The sequence below is a fragment of the Myotis yumanensis genome, unplaced genomic scaffold (assembly GCF_028538775.1).
Source record: "Myotis yumanensis isolate MYYU_CA2020_CCGP unplaced genomic scaffold, mMyoYum1.0.hap1 SCAF_6, whole genome shotgun sequence".
In the NCBI taxonomy this organism is placed as follows: domain Eukaryota; kingdom Metazoa; phylum Chordata; class Mammalia; order Chiroptera; family Vespertilionidae; genus Myotis; species Myotis yumanensis.
The window spans coordinates 37,555,152-37,574,198 of NW_027223757.1; the positions used below are offsets into that span (position 1 = coordinate 37,555,152).

The following is a 19,047-nucleotide window of genomic DNA, read 5'->3' on the forward strand; positions in this document are numbered from 1 at the left end:
AGGCAAGGACGCCAATGAGAAGCCTTCTGTGGTAGTCAGATGCCGAATCATGTAGCTTAGGCTTGGGTGGTGGTGGGGATGGAGCACAGTGGACAGACTGGAAACTATTTCGGGTGGAAAATGGAGAGTATGTGGTGAAGGCTAGATTGGGGGGTGAGGGAGAAGAATCCCTCAGTGTGATCCCTGGGTTTCTGAATTACATAAGTGGATGAACATAATCCGGAAGAGGGTCCAGTTGGGGAGAAGGTCATGAGTTGAGCTTTGATATCTTGAGTTGCCTTTGAAGTACCCACATTTGGTGAGGGATAAGCTGGACATAAAGTCTGGCAGTCAGAGGAAGTCACACTGGTTACACTGAGCCAACTACAGCAACGTGAGCCAACCTCTGCCTCTCACCTCCGACCCTGAGTATCCCCTCCACCCCTGCCCCAGCCTGGCAGGGAGCTACCTCCACACCTGCACACACCTTGGGACCGTGCCTGGCTAAGAAGTGCCTTTTACCTCTTGTATGAAACCAAACTTCCTCAGGGAATAAGAGGGAGGCGGTGAGCTGAGCAGGGGACGTGCTAGCTGTTATGTTTTCTGATTTCATTCTCTCGCCTTTTGGCCTTCTTTTCATGAAAGAGAATGGCCTCTTATAGCTTACTCTATTCAAAGGAAGATTCAGTCATTCATATGCTGAATCATATCAGTCAAACATATTCTCACTTATTCTGTCTTTCTCCAAGTATTCATGGAGCGTCTACTATGTCCCGACTCCCATGCTGGCCTTGTGGGTGGGAGCGCCACTGGCTGAAGGACCAGTGTGTGTGTTCAGATGGAGTTACTTGATACGTTTGGACTTGCTTGGGACCTGACAACCAAAACTTTGTTTCTATTTCTCCCTTTTGGAACGAGAATGTCTAACCTGTGCCTGCCCCACCATTGTGTTTTGGAAGCACGCAACCGGCCTGGTTTTACAGATTTACAGCTGGAGAGGATTTTTTTTCCTCAGGCTAAGTCATACCTCAAGTCACACAATATCTGATTTAGATGATATTTAAATGAGATTATGGACCTTGGACTTTAGAGTTGATGCTGGAATGAGTTAAGGCTTTTGGGGCTGCTGAGAAGGAATGAATGTATTTTTCATATGAAAAGGATGTGAATTTGGGGGTACCAGGGGCAGAATACTATTGACTGAATTGTGTTCACTTCCCCAGATTCATATATTAAAGCCCTAACCTCCAATGGATTGTATTTGGAAACAGGGGTTTTTAAGAGGCAATTAAGGTTAAATTGAGGTCCTAAGGGTAGCATCCTTATCCGGTGGGACTGGTGGCGTTATGAGGAGAGGAAGAGAGAGACATTCTCTTGCTCTCCACATGCACACCTTGAGGAAAGGCCGTGTGAACAGTCATCTGCAAGCCGGGAAGAGAGCTCACAGCAACCAGAGAGGCCAGCACTGGAGAAATGCATTTCTGGTTTTTAAGCCAGCCGAGCCAGTCTGTAGTGTTTTGTTATGGCAGCCTGAGCTGACTAATACAGGGGAAAGATAGGACCTGGATAACCTGGGGCTGTAATTACAAATAATGTGACAACCTGAAAAATAAAAATAAAAGTAAACTTTAATCATGTGGGCTAACCATGGAAAAATTTGGGATTTTAAACCCTTTGTGGTTATTTTGGCCAGTTTTTGGTAACTTGATTGGAATACTTTTTAAATACTGCAATGTAATTCACATACCATAAAATTCACCCTCTTAACGTGGATTTTAGCAGTAATTCATATTACTATTTTTTTCATTTTTTAAAAAAATCTGGATTATCTTTGAGGCATTTCTGAACAGAAGAGGAATTTTCTTTCACGGGGCTGAGAAAAAAAAAAAAAGCGAGCTGACTATACGAATAAAACCCTGAGCACACCCAGCCCCCAGAGCTGTGCCGGCTGCAGGGAGCAGCCGCCTGTGTACACACAGCTCCACGGGCCGAGGGCCTTACCCAGAGTGGCGAGGAGCAGGCCCACCACCTGCGGGTCGGCGGCCAGGGCCGGCCCGATGCCCGGGTGGATGGCCAGGTTGGCGAGCACGCGGGTCAGCTTGATGAGCACGTCCTCCACCTGGGCCTGCGGCTTCTGTGGCGTGGGCTGCTCATCTCCATCCCCTGCTGGCCTCTCGGGATGCAGGTCCAGCTCGTAGAAGGCGCGGAACAGTGACAGCAGGGTCGGGATGCTCTCTTTCTCTTTGAAAAACTGCTCACGAGCCTGGTTGTTTTTCGCTGTCAGGTTGCCAAGAATGAAAACAATACGAACGACCAAGTCCTGCAATAAATGACAGACAATGGGTTTCAAGTGCACAGCGGCTGGGACAAATTGTTGGAAAGAGTTCAGTATTTCATTTACTCACGATTTAACTAATAGTAAAAGGGAACACATCTGGCTTGGACTAACTTGTACAGGAGTTGATTCCCAAGATTGGTGCAAATTGACAGAGGTGATTAAAGCAGAAGACAAACTGGTCGATGCTATATAATTAGAAGGTCTATTAACTTCAGATCCTTCATGGGGAATGCTGGCTGGCCTTTCCTCCCTCTCCTCCCCGTTCCGCTCCCCCCAAGCCCCCTGCCAACTGGTGGACTGGGATATCATTACTAAGAACAATGCATCACGTAAATCTAAGCTTGTTCTGGAGGATCTGGATCTTTTCCTGGAGGATCACCTGTGGAAGCGCTGCATTTCTAAACATCAGGCAATAACGTTTGGTCAGATTGTGTTACAGCGGGGTGTTGGCGGCATTACTGACGTTTGGGGCTGGATAATTCTTTGCTGGGCGCTAGCTCCCTTGTGTTAGCATTCCTGGCCTCTACTGCCAGATACCAGTAGCACCTCCCCAGATGCCATAGCCAGAAATGACCCCTGGGGATACCACGGCCTTATCTCTGCATACCACTTTAAAGCAGGACTGGACTTGTCTTTCTTGACCTGGGTAGTGGTTACGTGGGTGACAACTTTACAACTGTTTGCTAACTGGTACATATGTGTTTCATGAACTTTTCTGTATATATGATATATTTCACAAAAAATTAATAAATGTTTCTAAAAACCCCAAGATGAGTACATTTTACAACTAAACCAGATACAGCAACAATTACGTTCGTAATTCAACAACAGACCTATGAGTGTGGTCGACCTTGCACACGGTGGTGAAGGGGGTCCTGGGAGGGAGAGATTTGAAAGGAGAACTTATGACCGGATGCAACCGGCTTGGGTGCTAGTGGTCTTGTGCGGGCGCTGTGCTATTTTACAGACAAGGAGCCAGCCTGGAGAAGTGCCGGGTCCGGCAGCCAGCGAGGGCGGAGTCAGGCTGTGAACCCCGCATTGCCCAGCCCTGGAGTCCTTTCTGCGTCCATGCCCTACTTCCCACGTGTTTGTCGTTTAGTAATCTCCTCCTTGGACTTGCCTTCTTTCAGAACAGCTAGGGAATGATCTCCTTTTAAAATGCAACTATGTCACCGGGAGGGATTCCAATAAACTTTGTTTATCAGATTAGTAGTTACCAGCAGCCTTAGAGGAAAAGGCCACAGGCAGAGGAGGACGGGGCTGTAGGTAAAATCAGGCTCCCTTAGCGGTCATCTTTCTTCAAAATACAAAGGAGCTCTACCAACCCTCACAGGTGGCTAATCCAGGAAGACTCAATGCTGCTTTTCTTTTAAAAGTTCCCTCGGGCCCCTCCCACTTCTAAGATTCTTTCATTCTAACATCTCTGTGGTCCCAGGGTGGCCTAGGGACCTGGGGAGAAGAAACTAGGTGGTGAGGCAGGAAGGGTTCACACTGCGAGGAGCCATCTCTCCCTGCCTTCAGAGAGGAGAAGGAGGGGGCGGTTCCTGGCAGCGGCGATGCCAACTGCAGGATGGCATGCGGGATCCACGGAAGGGGCCGGCAGATTGCGCAGTCTGCCTCAACACGCTTCCAGCAACTGCTGCGCTCACTGTGTCTGTCGTCTTTCTCGGGGTTGGCCGAGGCTTTCTCCCCTCCTCCCCCTTCTCAGAACATTCTCCACGAATGGAGGGAGCACGGGACAGGCCAAAATAGAAGCAGTCTCCAGGAGGCTGGCAGGAGTGGCGTTTCCTTTTTCCCAAGCCAGCACTTGTCTTGACTCATCTGGAATCCTGCGAGCGGAGGCTGAGCAGGAGGGCGCTGCGGGCCCTGAGCTCACCACGGAGGCCTCTGCACCGCCCCGGGCACAGAACTGCGCCAAGATGGCATGAGAGAGCGGTAATGGACTGTTCCACCGCCACAGTTCATCTCAAGTCTACAAAACATCACTTCACTGAAAATCCTCCCAAGATCTGAAAAACTGGACAAAGACCAAAAATCACTGATTTGCAGAGACCGCAATTCCACAGCAGGAAACTCTTTCAATATGCAATTCTCTTCTGAGATACAGATTCTCTCCTTCCTTCTTAGACAATGTCTGAAAACTACATATAAATCGACAGTGCACTTTTATGGCATTTCTACTAAATTTAACCCAAAGCTGCTTATTCCTACCACAGCTATGAAACAGCAAAACGAAGATGAAATAGGAGAGATACATTTAAAAAAAAAAAAAAAAAAGAAGGCAGTCTAGTATAACCAGTTCATAATGACTTTCTAATTTTGCTTAAAATGGCCTCGGCCTAGCAACAGCTGTGGCCAACCAGCGCTCAGACAGGTACACCTACTGTAAGAAGCCTGACCTCAGCCTGTGGGATATTCTCTTTGGTTTCACATGTTGTTCCCTAATGAGTAAGCACGTTACGCAATCTGCATGAGCCCCACAGGGCTGTAGATAGAGCTGCTTTCACAGGAACAAAGCAAGGAGCAGGACGCTGCTGAGCAGAATGGTCCATGTCCGTTTCCAGCAGCAGCAGCAGTGGGTGTTGAATGTTACGTACCACGTGAGAGAGATTGGCCTCAGGTCGAAGAAGGAGATGCCCCTCTACTCAGAGACCTGGCAACTGAGCCAGAGGCTCACTGACCCCAAAGTCCAACACAGGTGAAGAGAAGAGGCAGGACTTGAATAGATGCCCAAACTACCATCTGCCCATCTCCTCATTCCAATGACCCTCATCTTCCTACTCTGCCAGACTCAGCCCAATGGACATTTTTGATTCCTCCCTGTCTCACTCCCCTCCCCAACCAGTCACCAAGTTCCCTCTGCTCTATCATCTCAAAATCTCCCCCCACTCCCTCCTTCCCATGCTCACTCTGGGTAATCTGTTGGGAGACTCTTGTCGGAGACCCTTGACGAGCTCCTCCCTGTGAGATCAACGTTAACACCACTTCTTGAACAGTTCTACGCCATGTCCTTGCTCAAAACATCTACTGCCTATCAAGTGTCAAAGCCAGAACCTAATGCACTGTCTGGCCCCATGGGACCACTTCTTCGTTACCTCACACGGCTCCCCGCCCGCAGCCAGCCACGGGGAACGCCTTTCTCTCTGACTCCCACACCCTTCCTATCCACCTCCAAATAACTGATGTGCATCATGTTGACCTAGGAACCACCTCGGGCTGTCACAGAAAGAATAAACGATGTTCAGCAGACTTCACTTAGGAGTACTTCTAAGTAAAGAAAAACATTTTAGAAAGATTTTTAAAAACAGGTTTAAATTGCAGGGGTTGTCAATGTGCTTAACCAGAAAATTACGTTAATCAACATGCTCTGTTTAAAACTTGGTTGGAAAGTTCTTGTGCAATCTGGAGCTGAGAGCTGAATCCGGATTTGCAATTTATAGCGTTTACCCAGCCTCCCACCCTCATTCAAAACCTCGATGTGAACTGAGCTTATCGGTGGCCAGAGACCCGGTAAGTTTTACCAGTTTAGAAGCCAGACTGCACTGCTGTAAAAATGCTAACGAACCGTAGGGTACAGAAAGTGGGCCAACAGTTTGCATAAGCGCTGAACCATGTACAATGGAAGGATCTGGGATGCTGGAGACTCAAAACCCAGAACCTAGTCGAAAGTCATTTAAAAACCAGAAGAGATTATACTTGATGCCTCCATCCATCTGTCCATCCCATCAGCACTCATTTACGGAGCAGCCACTATGTCAGTGATTTCCAACTGGTGTGCCACTGGTTTTTAAAACATGCAATACCCGACTAGTCAGCGGCACTGACCTCTTTACCTTTAGATTCTCAAATAAAAAAAATGGCAAAAGCTGTTTGGTGTGAATGAATCAAAATTGTACCTTTTTTTTGGTCAGATCAGCAAAATATATATTTTTTGGTGTGCCATAGAATTTTAGGAATTAGTTTGTGTGTGCCATGAGATGGAAAAGGTTGAAAATCACCGCACTGTATGCTTCTGAGCATCAGGGCAATGCTACAATCTCACTGCATCCTGTTTTTTAAGGCAGGCATTCGGGTTCCGTCCTGAGTCGGGGAAGAGCCAGTTCCACAAGGGCAAAGCCGCAGGAGCTGGAAAGCATGAACAAGCTGAGGGCTTGTTGTGCTGCCTGCTCGCCCGGTCAGGGGAGCAGACCAAGGCCAGGGCTGAAAAAAAGGAGCAAGCTCAGCCAAATGCTTTCGGCACCCACTGGGAATGCGCCGGCAGAGGGCCTGGGAAGAGAGCCACCGGGCACGCTCCTGCCAGGCGGGAGGCCGAGGGGGAACCGCAGCCAAGTGGCCACAGAAAGGCGCCAGAGTGAGAGGTGGAGGGGCTGCCTCACCCATCCTCACCGGCCCCAGAGAGGACGAGGGGAGAGAGAGGTCATGCTATCCCTGGGCAGCCCCACAGCCGTGCTTGCGTTAGAGAAGAACAGTGAGAAGAGTGGCAGATGTCCCTGTGCCGCAGCCCCCACTGTCCCGTCATTCCTGGTCTCATTTTCAACACCACGATGCCCAAGCATCCAGGTCAGACGGGGCTCACATGGCTGGAGACGGCGCTTAAGGGGAAGTCCGAACGGAATGAGAGGCATGACTTTCAAATCAGCACAAGCAAGGACGTGTCTGGCGGCTCCCGTACAGGGCTGCGCAGGCTCCGATGACGGCCCCACCTCTGGGAGCTGTGTGTTAACCCGCCTCCCCACCCACTGGACATTTCTACAGGTGGAGAGGGTCAGCCAGGCAGTTGTTCAATAGACGTAAGTGACGGGGATAGAGATAAGGGTTCTTTTTTTGGGACATTGACCTTTTGCAAAAATATTGCCAGTCTTAAAAGTCATATTGGAGGCATTTTATCAGATACCCTGCCCGGCAGATATTTACAGAAGAAATGAGAAAAGTCCCTTTATGTCCTTTCAAGACACAAACCCAAACGTGTTTTGCGGAGATGCTAAATGCAGCCACGCCGACGTCAGAGGCAGCTCCCGAGGCAGGGTCTGCTGTGCGAGGCTGCTCTCCACCGCCCGTTCCTTCGTTTCTAGGCCCATCTGTTTCACATTCGGTTTGTACCACATGCATTTCCCACCACAGAGCATACAAAACGTGCATGTTTCTTAAATGGAATTTGCCATTTAATTGAATTCTGGACAGTGTTTTTCATAGATATTTTACCTAATGCTGAAGTTCAGCTTTCGAATGGCATTAAGTCAACTGGAATGTTGTGCTTCGGTCTCACTTTGAACATGTATGGCAACTGGGGTTATTAGCTGTGCCGTGGATCTTGGACCAAGTAAGCTCACAGACATGAGCCCAAGTGGTGTCCCTGAGGAAGCCCTCTGTTAGAGCTGGGAGGAGTGGATCCCGTGTCTCCGAGGCTCCTGCTGAACAGAACCCCTGGCTCCACCGTGACCATCCTGTACAGACAGGCCCCGGCCCCTGTGCAAAGAGGGGCAGTGTAAGCCTGACCATGTTTTATTTTAAATGAACTAGTGTCCCTCAGATTTATTTGTTGCAAACTTCCGAAGGTTAGATATGGGTATATACAGAAGTTTCTCAAAGCAGGATTACCTGCAGGAATATTTTGTGACTATCTATCTATATATAAAAGCCTAATATGCAAAGTGTCCCCTCAGGAGTTCGACCGGGAGACTGGGAGTTCGCTCACTCGCTATGACGTGTGCTGACCACCAGGGGGCGGTGCAAAATGAAGGAAGGCCCTGGCCAGCAGCCAGAAGGCCCCAATTGGCCCTGATTGCCAGCCAGGCCTAGGGACCCCACCTATGCACAAGTTTTGTGCACCGGGCCTCTAGTTTTAAAATAAAAGTTGGTGGTTGTGTCACTAACAAATCAGCAACTCATGGCTGATCCAACCAACGGGAGGTTAATGAGTTCTCCCTCCGGCAGGTGGCGGTGAGAGTCCCACAGGAGGGGCCCTGTGCTCAGCTCTCCTGAGTGGCCCACTCGGACCAGCACCTGAGCCTCGTCACTGGGATGGCTATCAACGGGTTATCAGTGTTATCAGTGTGTTTGGCCCCAGGACCACTTGTTTTGACACCAGTCTGGCGGACAAAATTTACAGGACAGTGTACGGCACCATCCCGTTTTCTCTAAGAGCACCCCTCGGCTGCCGGGACGAAAGGCAAAAGGCCTGTGGTTGTCACCACTGACTGGGGAAACGCACACCAACACCTGGCACAGCTAATGTGGCTCCTGCTCCGTGAGAGTCACTTCCAGCCGCACGCCTGGAGAGAAAGACTGGCCCTGTGTGGCTGATGGGATTAATCACTTTAGAATCTCTCCAGGTTTTGTAGAAAGCCTTCTGCTGTTAATATTGGAGAAAAAAATGTGTTAAGGAACCACCTTAATTTATACCACAGGTTCCCCAATCTGCTGTTCATTTGAATCCCTGGAGGAGCCTCCTAGAAACAGGTTCCTGGGCCCATGCCAGCCCTGGGTCAGAACCTCCCAGGGTGGAGCCTGAGAACCTATATTTTTAAAGCTCCCAGGTGACTCTGATGATAAGCCACTGATTTAAATCAAGACAGAATTAGAAATTGCACCACCTTAATAGCTATTGTTTTTATAATATCAATTTATAAGAATCATCTATGTTCCATGCTAATCATTCTCACAACACAGATGTGTAGAAAAGAAAAGTGGAAATCTCATAGAGACAGATTTTGAAAAGACCCATTCTGCTACGCTGAGGTCAGACTTGACCTTGACATGAGATGAATATGCATAATGTCAAGAAACAGGGAAAAGGTTACTTTTGGCATTTTCTCGCATACGTTCTTTTCTTTTCATGGGAAACAACAGCAGGTGGGGGGAGTGGACAGTCTACTTCTCCCGTGGCCAGCGGCCCTGTGCTCACTTGGTCCCGAGCAAGATTTCCCCTGTGGAAGCAGCTGGTCACCCTGCTGCGGAGCTCCTCACCCAGATGATAAGGTCACTGAAAGAGGCCTGTGTGAGATACTTCGTTTATTACTAGAGAGGGGTTTCTTTTCTTTTAAGGTTTCTGTTTCTGTTCTTTGAAAACATAGTTGGCCATTAACACGATTTAACTGAACAGTGAGTCTCAGGAAAAGGAAATCTCCCCCGATTCCAAATGTAGTCTTCAGGCTTTTAAGACAGAGGCAATGCTGAGCCCTCAGAACAACGATAAGGTATAGAGACTGTTTCGGCACTTGGTGGTAGCTGTGTCTATTAGGAGACTACAAAGCTTCTGAGGTTTATGTCTGCAACCCACAGTTAGTGCTGCAGAAACGTTTCCTGGAGCTGAAACAAAAATAGTTATAGGAAGCGATCATTCTATTTAAAAGGCTGCCGGAGAGCTGATGTATGTTTCAAAGGCCAGTCCCAAGCCTCAACTGTTCAAGTAAACCTCAGGTGTAGCGAAGTTTTCAGCCACCACGATGAATAGATTCAGATCATGGTGTAGAATTTCTGGAAATTAATTTTCTTTCTAGGAAAGGGGGAAGATCAAATCGTATTCCACTGGCCACCTGGGTCAGGGGAATGTGAAGGTGCCGTGCTCATCTGAAGTAATTTAAAATCCATCACTTCTGTTTTGTTGTTGTGTAAGGCAGCCCACCAATGGGAAAAGTTGGGGGTGGGGGGATTATGTTTTCCTCCTCCAAACTAAGGAGAAGTAAATATTTATGGAAGACGTACTAGAGAACTATAAAAAAATATTTTATGATACTTTACAGACTTCAACACATTTTACATACTCAAAATTCATTCTTTAAACACATATCATGAGCCTACAATGTCAAGCATCATCTCAGGTGTATCAAGACAGGGCCTCTGTCCTTTCGGAACTCCCAATAGTGAGTGAGGCAGCTACACAAGTGATAACCACTTGCAGAATCACAAAAGAAATATGTATTTATAAAGACCTATGGGAGCTTTGGTTAATGATATTAGGAAGTAGTTGGGGCACCTACCAACTTCCTTGTAGCCTGAATAATTTCCCAGCTCTTCTAAAATAATTTGGTTTTGAAGAAAATATAAATTACGCATCTATTTCTCGCACAAAGAAAACCAACAAACAAAACAAAGCTGGCTCAAAATGGTAATATTTCATTCTTTAGTACAAGTAAAAGACAGTGTAAAAAGTCAAAGTATAATTTTAGGAATGCTAACAACATGATCTTTGTACAAATATAAATCAACACATTTAAAAAATTATCTCATCTATGAAGGATCCAGTACCATGATAAAGTTGGTTCTAAGAAAAATCAAAGAACTGGGTGTTTATAAGCACTAAAAATGATGTGGGATAGGTTACTAGGTTAGATACACACCTGGCTAATAGCCTACAGTAGCGATTTTCAACCGGTGTGTCCCAAGAATGTTTAAAACATGCAATATACCTGACTATTTATTTCAGTCAGGGGCACTGACCTCTTTTTCCTCAGATTGCCAAATAAAAGAATGACAACAGCCAACACAATAGCCAGTGTGAATGAATCAAAACTATACTTATTTTTATTATCAGATCAGCAAAACATATGTTTTTGGTGTGCTGCAGAATTTCAGTAATTAGTGTACGTGTGCCATGAGATGAAAAAGGTTGGAAGTCGCTGGCCTACAGGGTAATAAAACCATAGCTTTGGAGGTTATCTTGCCTACCAGAGAGAAATCTACAAGTTAATGTGTAACTTTCTGGTGTCTGGGCTCTAAATGGCAAGTTTAAACAGAGACACATTCTCCTCAAGAATAAGCCCTGCCGATGAAACAGCGCCCCAGCATGACTTTGTCCGGACATGCAGCCTCCCAGGCCACACCCTGTTTCTAAATTTTGCATAATTTTTCTTAATCGCAGTGAAGTGGTTATTAACATCACGGACATACTGCTTGGATCCTAGCTCCGGGTATCCTAGCTGGGTGTACCAGCTGCATGAAAGTCTTTAAGACAGGCACTGATGAGAGAAGAAGTGGCTGGTCTTGAAAGGCTTCCCAGAGAAGGGGACGTGAGAGGTGCATCTTGAAATATAAACATGCTTTTGAGGATGAGAAGTAACCAGGGAAATTTCATCAGAGTCTCTTAGGCCCTTCTCACTAAGGGTCTATTTGTATTCAATATTGTTTCAGACTTCTTAGGTGTTACTTTTAACAAATGTGGTTATGATGTCCACCTGGTCATTGCAAGCAAATGCGTAATTGCCAAAGGCAGGCAACCATTACCAAAGGCAGAGGTAACAACCAAGAGAAAGGGAAGAGAGAGAAATCTACAGGAAGAAGACACAAACGTTTAAAGAACCTCATGGGTAGACTCGTGCTCCCAGTGTAGACAAAGATCCTCTGGAGCATCAAGATGAGGCTAAGTTGTTTTTAATGTCTTTTGTAATACATTTAAATATGATTTTCACCACAATGATTGAAATAAGTTTGGTGATTAAGGGGATACGTTATGAATTTTCTTGATGGTTCTGAATAAACAGCATGTTACCAAACATAGTTTGTAAGGTGCTCTTTGTTCTTTGGATCAAAATAATTTTAACAGAAACACAAAATTATAATGTAAATCAATAGAGAAAAATATGGCGTTTAAACACTAATATTGCTTTGCAGATAACTATTGGACTAAGGTGAAAAGTAGTTCAGTGAGAAGTGTGGTAAATTTTATGCCAGTTTAGAATTTAAGCCATTTAGTCTCTGGAACCAGAAAAAGCATACCCTTCCCATACTGACACATCAAGTGTCTCATATTGGCAAGAGACCAGAATTTTTGTCTGTTTATTAAACATGGCTTTCATCTAAGCTACAATCAGAGAGACAAATAGTATCTATTAGTAATGCCATAAGGCTGTTTGTCACTACTCAACAGATGGGTGTTCTTTCTTTATAAGTTATGACAACTTGAAATCAAACTGTTAAAAACAAGTGTTTTCTTTCATCCACATTTGAAAATTCTAGTGCAAGGCAAAGTGGTTTTCTCCAGTAACCGTCATCTAAGTTATGTCTGATCAAAACACCAGAGCAAAAAAAGAATGATGATAAAATAAATTTACAATGAAAGACCATGAAGTAAATCCACAACAGAAAATTACAATGTAAAATCCACAACTAAATCTTTTTTATAATCTAAAATAATACTTTTAGTGCTATAGTATTTAGCATTTCTACCATTTTAGTTTTTTCCCTAAAAAAGAAACCAGTAGGTGTGCCTAAGCTTTTCATGGGATTAATTCACTCGTCCAAAGATTTTAGTTCTGATAATATATTGTACCAAAATCTAAAATTATAAATGCTTAATGGACATTTACATTAACAGGAGATTGTGAATACTTTAAGGTAAATTAGTCAAACTCATTCTTTGACAAGGCAAATTCTTATACCTTGAAATCTTTCAAAGCATGTAATTTAGAGAAAATATAAAGTACATAGGGAAAGCCTTTGTAAGCCAAATACTCAAAATCAGAAACTTAAATGCATATTTGAAAATCAGTTTTTAACAATTAAATACAAACTTAACCCTTTAAGCAAGCTTTTATCATCTTTAAAATGTAGTAATGATATAGTAAGAGCATAGAATTTTTTCTGTCATTCATATAACCACAAAGAGACCTGCAACCTTTTAACAAATCGTTAATAGAGTAAAATCTGAGAAATTTTATCATTTTCATTATTTTTACCCAGTTCTGTACTTGGCTGAGTAAAAATAAGCTTAATGCTACTTGTGGCAAATAGGAATTATGTTGTGAAGTGGCTTTGATATGGTTAATATAATAATAACAAACAAATATTCTTAGCATAAATATAACTTAATTGTTAACTGATGAAATTTACTATATGATTTTGAAAATTAACCATGTATATAAAATGTCTCCAATAAAGAGTTGATGTTACTTTGATCATTTATAAAGGTGAATAAAATTGGACTGCATTTAATGACTATTCAAAAACTTATAATATAAATTTATATTTGTACTAAGTATTATAGTTTTATTAAGGAGAAGTCTTTGTGAGTTCTTCCTTATCTTTTTATTTCAGAGAGAGGAAGGGAGAGAGAGGGAAGGATAGAAACATCAATGATGAGAGAGAATCTTTGACAGGTTGCCTCCTGAACACCCCCTACCCGGGATTGAGCCCACAACCCTGGCATGTGCCCTGACCAGGAATCAAACCATGACCTTCTGGTTCATAGGTCAATGCTCAACCACTGAGCCATGCCAGCTGGGCGAGTTCTTCCTTTTTTAAAACTATACATGGTTTTGCCCAATTCATTAAAACCAAATTATTTCCTTTAAATACTTATGTAGAAATTTTATTTTCTAAATATAAGGTCAAAGAAATAGAGAATTTCAGTGCCAGAAGACTTTTTAGAGTATACCAAGTGTAGGGATATCCCAAACTTCAATTTACATCAGAAGTCCCTACAGTTTTTGTTGACTTGCAGATGGCCAGGCCCCTCCCCACCCATCTGACTTAGTAGGCTTGGGGTGGGGTCTGGAAATAACCAGTGCACCCCCACCTCACTCCATGGTGATTCTCATGTAGGGGAAGAACAAAGCTGTGGTAGTCCACCCACCCCCTCCCTGAATCAGGAATCCTCCTACCACATGGACATTTTATTGAGACTTTTTCTGCCTCAAACTACTCCCTCCCCAACTCTTTGCCTCCTTGGGGGGCAGCCCGTTACACATCAAATGGAAGTTTCTAATAGAAACCTTTACATTTAAAACATCAAGTCATTCAACATGGGCTTACATGAATACAGTGATACAGAGATACACTGAAGAATTAAATGCACGAAGAACTGACCTGCTTCTTCTGATATTTGTTTATGAGATTCAAAAACAAGGCGTAGCATCTGGAATAGTTGGCCAAGGCAATACAGCAGTCACGGTAAGGAGTAAGTTTGCTGCAGAAATGCCAAATGGGAAAATAAAAATAAACTTTGTTTTTCTATAAAATTCAAGTACACATTGTGTAACTTTAAATGCAGATCTTCAAAGCATTGCCCAGTGCATGAAGAGAGTTTGAAATAGTCCACACACCAATCCAGAGAAGCCTCGGGAGGTTTGCTATCTGCTGTAGGCTCTGGGGGCATGGAGTGGGGAAACAAAAAAAGTTCTTGGATAAACAGAGACCTGAAGCCTGTAACACATGCATACAGTATAAATTTTCACAACCCACAAAATCATGGTCCAGAAAATGCAAGCCAAGAAATTTAGACAAAATCTGGTTGGATACCAACCAGTGAATCCCCTGGGACCCCACCAGCAGCAAATGTGCTAGGGCAGTGGTTGGTTGGCAAACCGTGGCTCGTGAGCCACATGCGGCTCTTTGGCCCCTTGAGTGTGGCTCTTCCACAAAATACCACGTGCGGGTGTGCACGTACAGTGCGATTGAAACTTCGTGGCCCATGCGCAGAAGTCGGTTTTCGGCCTGGGAGAGTCTATTTTGAAGAAGTGGCGTTAGAAGAAGTGGGGGGTGTCGGTTGGTAGGGCAACGGAAGACACAGCGCAGGCGGGCCGCCAGATATGCAGCGCAGAGGAGGTGCCAAATATCAACAGTACTTAACTATATAGGTAGGTTAATAACAATGTACCTACCTATATAGTTTAAGTTTAAAAAATTTGGCTCTCAAAAGAAATTTCAATCGTTGTACTGTTGATATTTGGCTCTGTTGACTAATGAGTTTGCCGACCACTGCGCTAGGGGTGCACACTAGGCTGTTAGGGGTATACTAATATCAGGCAAAATGGACCAGAAGGCAAAAAGCCTTAAGAATAGCTTCAAATTTTCTAAAGCAAGCAAGCATGCAAACAAACAAAACCGACAAGGCAATATTGACAAACTTACATCAAATTGGGAGATAGTCATAAATTTCTCATTAATTGATAGATTAATAGGTAAAACATCATTACTATTTTAAAAACTTGACCATGTACCAGGCCATTAGCAAGTCTCAGTACATTTTTTGAGAATTGGTATCTCACAGATCATATTCTCTGGTCAGTGAAATAAAATTAGAAATCAATATTTAAAATCCATTAAAAACACACTTTGGGAAATTTAAAAACACATAACTTTTGGGTCAAAGAAACATGAAAATAAAAAAAGCACTTAGATACACTATAAATACTACAAAATACTACCAATTAACATTGTTGAGATGTAACTAAAGCAGTAGTTAGAAGAAAAATAAAGCCTTAAAAGGTTGAAAAGACAAGAAATTGAGGTTCTAACTAAAATAGTTAAAAGAAAAATGTACCCAAGGAAAGTAGATAAAATGGAATAATAAGGATGAGAACAGAAGCAATAAGAAAGAAAATAAATATGCAGTAGGGTGGATCAATAAATCTATCGGTTCTGCAAAAAAACTGGTAAAAAATTGGAAAGACTGATAAAAAAAGAGAAACATCATAAATAATCAATATTAGGAATGAAAATCAATATTAACAATAAAGAGGCAGTGTAAACAGTGGTGAAATGTATGACCTCTAGAGCTAGACTAGCTGGTTTGAACTGCAACTCCGTGATTTGCTAGCTGTGTGGCCCTGGGAGAACTACCAAACTCTCTACGCCTCGATTTCCACATGTAAAATGAGGATAATAACTACAGTTCCTATCTTTTAAAGTTGTTCTAAGGAGTAAATCAATTAGTAGTTGGCAAGTACTTAGACTATTGCCTGGCATGTAGTAGGCACTATCAAGTATTTGTTAAACAAGTAAAATAAATAAAAAACGACATAATTAGAGATGGATAAGAGGATATTTGGGACAATATCCCAAAAATGTTGAGTGGTAGTATTTTGTAGTATTTGTAATGTATCTAAGTGCTTTTTTATTTTCATGTTTCTTTGACCCAAAACTTAGATAAAATAGACAAATTCATAGGGAAAAAAAAATTTTTTTTTTTTGAAGTTGACACAAAGAGAAATAGGAAATGTGGTTAGGTACTTGACCAATAGAGAAAGTGACTCAGTAGTCAACAATATTCACACATACACACAAGGATAAAATAGCGTCTCAAGCAAGTTCTATAAGCTTTTCAAGAAAAAGATAAGTTTAATTTTCACAAATTCTTCTAGAAAAGCAAAAACCCCAAAATACTTTCCAACTTGTTTTATGAGGTTCATGTAAACCTGACATGAAAACCAGATAAGGCCAATATGACAATGAAAAGTACAGGTCAATTTAACTCATGACCATAGATGAAAAATCCCAAACTACATGTTAGTGAACTAAACCTAGCAAAATGTAATGATTTAACATGAAAAAATCTATTAATGTAATCTACTACATTAAAATTTTAAAAAAGAAAAACCACACAACATAGATTCAGGACAAGCATTTAAGAAAATTTAACAGCCCTTCATAGACAAAAATTTTCCTTAGCCTTCTAAAGGGTATCTATAAAAACCTATAACAAATACTATTTTTAACTGGTAAAACCACAAAAATATTTCCTTTAAAGTCAGGATAAAGGCACTAGGTCAAACACTCTCACAACTTTGTATGGGGCATCCTGAGCAATCTGAGAAGAAAGAAGTGGGGACATGGAAGAAGAGTTGTAATAAATGGGAAAACATTATCCTCCAAGAGAATCTATAAACTCTTACATCCAAAATTCATCAAGATCCATGGATACCTAATAATCAAATATCAATACTATTCACATATACCAGCAACAACCTATTAGAAAACAATTTTTTAAAAGATTACATTCATAATCACAGCAAAAGCTATGAAGAAATAAATCTAACAAAAGATGTGCAAAATACTTTTAGAGAAAATTATGAAATGTTATTGAAAGATATAAAGGAAAAGAAGACATCATAAATGTTTATGGATGAAAGACTCAGTATCATAAAGATGTCAATCCTCCCCCTCCCACCCCAATTACTCTACATAGGTCCACGAATAACCCCAAAGGTCCTATCATGGACCTTAGCTGATTCTCCAATTCATAAAGAAGAGAAGAGAAGAATTTGGACTTTAAAGGAGAAAAGAAGTGATGGGTTCATCTTATAGCCAGGCAAATTAAATCTGTAATAGTATAACATTGTCTGCTGGTCTGAGAATAGACCAAATGAATGCGCAGAAACAGACCTACAAGTGTGTGGAACCTTGTGTTTGATTGACTAGACATTTAAAATCAGTGGGAAAAAAGATGGTGTAGTTGATTAAAGGTGCTGGGACAGTTGACTATTCATCTGGAAGAAAAATTAAATTGGATCCCCAGATGCCACCATACACAAAAATAACTTGATCATTTGCCAGTACAGTGCTTCTAAATGGGAGCTGTAAGTACCCAGAACAAAGCTCAGGAAAGTGCAGTGCTACAAGATCAAGTGTGATGTCACATTCACAAACTGGGGTCAATCACCAACTCAGTCTTCAGGAAGTTTTCTATTTTTTAAAACAACTACAGTACTAGAGTTCAAGAAAGGGCCAGGTCTCTTGAGAAGGATCATTATGTAAAAACAACGGCAAAGAGCAGTGAGGAGGAAGAATAAATGCATACTTAAAAGATGGTTCTGAAATTTGACATTATGCTTTGAGGCAACCTGGATTCAGGTGATCATCAGTTCTGCAGTACAGTGTGGACACGACCAGTTTATGTGTGAACCAAAGTTCAGCCAAACAACAGAAATAAAACTTCTATTACAAGTTGTCAGATCAGACTTACTCAGCAATGATCTCCTTATGGAGTTAAAACCCTTAAAAGATAACAAAAGTATTGTTTCCAAGTATATCAGAAAGTTTGCCATGTTTTTGGAAACAGTTCTTCATCTCCAATAAACTAACAGAAATCTTTGTTTGTTTTGTCTGTTTTGTAAGAACACTAGGACAACTAACAACTCACCAAAGAACTAAAGTGACTTGCAATCAATGAGTTTAGAATCATATCAGAAATACATAGGAAATGGAGTCATGGATTTACTAGTAAATCATTTATTTTAAACTTGGGCCATTAGATTTAGCTTTGCTGCTAGGTGAAGTAAGAAGCAAAAATAGGATTCCTTGCAAGCCACACACACAAATATTAAGGATAACCTGAAATCCAAGCATTGGCATTTTTGTAAGGCTACCTTATTGCTCAGTCTACCTACCTGAATATTCTGGCAATATTGGTGCAGACATCCTTGTCACTCATGTACTGTCCCATCACCCTGCAGAGCTGGGCCAGGGCGCCGATGCTCAGCAACTTACTTCTTGCTAGGGGTGAATCAACCAAGTTTCTCAAAGTAGCAGTCATCTAGGATAAAAGCATGTTTGTGCCTTTTTTTAAAAACTGGAAAATATAGCAACACTAATAAGCACAGCACAATTCATCCCATAAGTTTCATTATATTTGTTATGCATCTCCCACTAGAGAACGTGGGCCTACGCACAAATAGAATAACAAGAAAACCAAGAAATGAATACAAAGAAAGCCAGCACTGGTTCAAAGGTAAAGAATGAAATATTCATGTTAATAATCAATTAATATACCAAAGCCCCAGGGTAACAGAAATCATCATCTGAGTTTGTCAACAGAAATAAGATCTTTAGTGACTCTGCAACGTGCCATATCAGTTCCACCAATAAGAAACGTCTTGTCCCATAGTCATGTAAGTAGCACCAAGGAATGCTGTGGCCAAAGAATATTTAAGACCATTAGTTTCATTCATTCTCTTCTAAGAGGCAAGTATTGATTTTTTGAAAATTTGTCTTATTTTTGTAAAAAATGTTCAGGA

General features: G+C 42.4%; 1 protein-coding gene across 2 annotated transcripts in view; it reads right to left on the reverse strand.

Annotated features, from left to right (window-relative positions):
• Positions 1-19,047, reverse strand: part of ARMC2 (armadillo repeat containing 2) — a 142,318-nt gene that overhangs the window by 61,940 nt on the left and 61,331 nt on the right. For both annotated transcript variants that reach the window (XM_070417962.1, XM_070417961.1), the window contains exons 11-13: positions 18,421-18,566; positions 14,120-14,219; positions 1,981-2,299 (exon numbers count right to left, since the gene is read on the reverse strand). In XM_070417962.1, the coding sequence (XP_070274063.1) occupies positions 1,981-2,299; positions 14,120-14,219; positions 18,421-18,566 (565 nt within the window). The remainder of the gene's footprint in view (positions 1-1,980; positions 2,300-14,119; positions 14,220-18,420; positions 18,567-19,047) is intronic.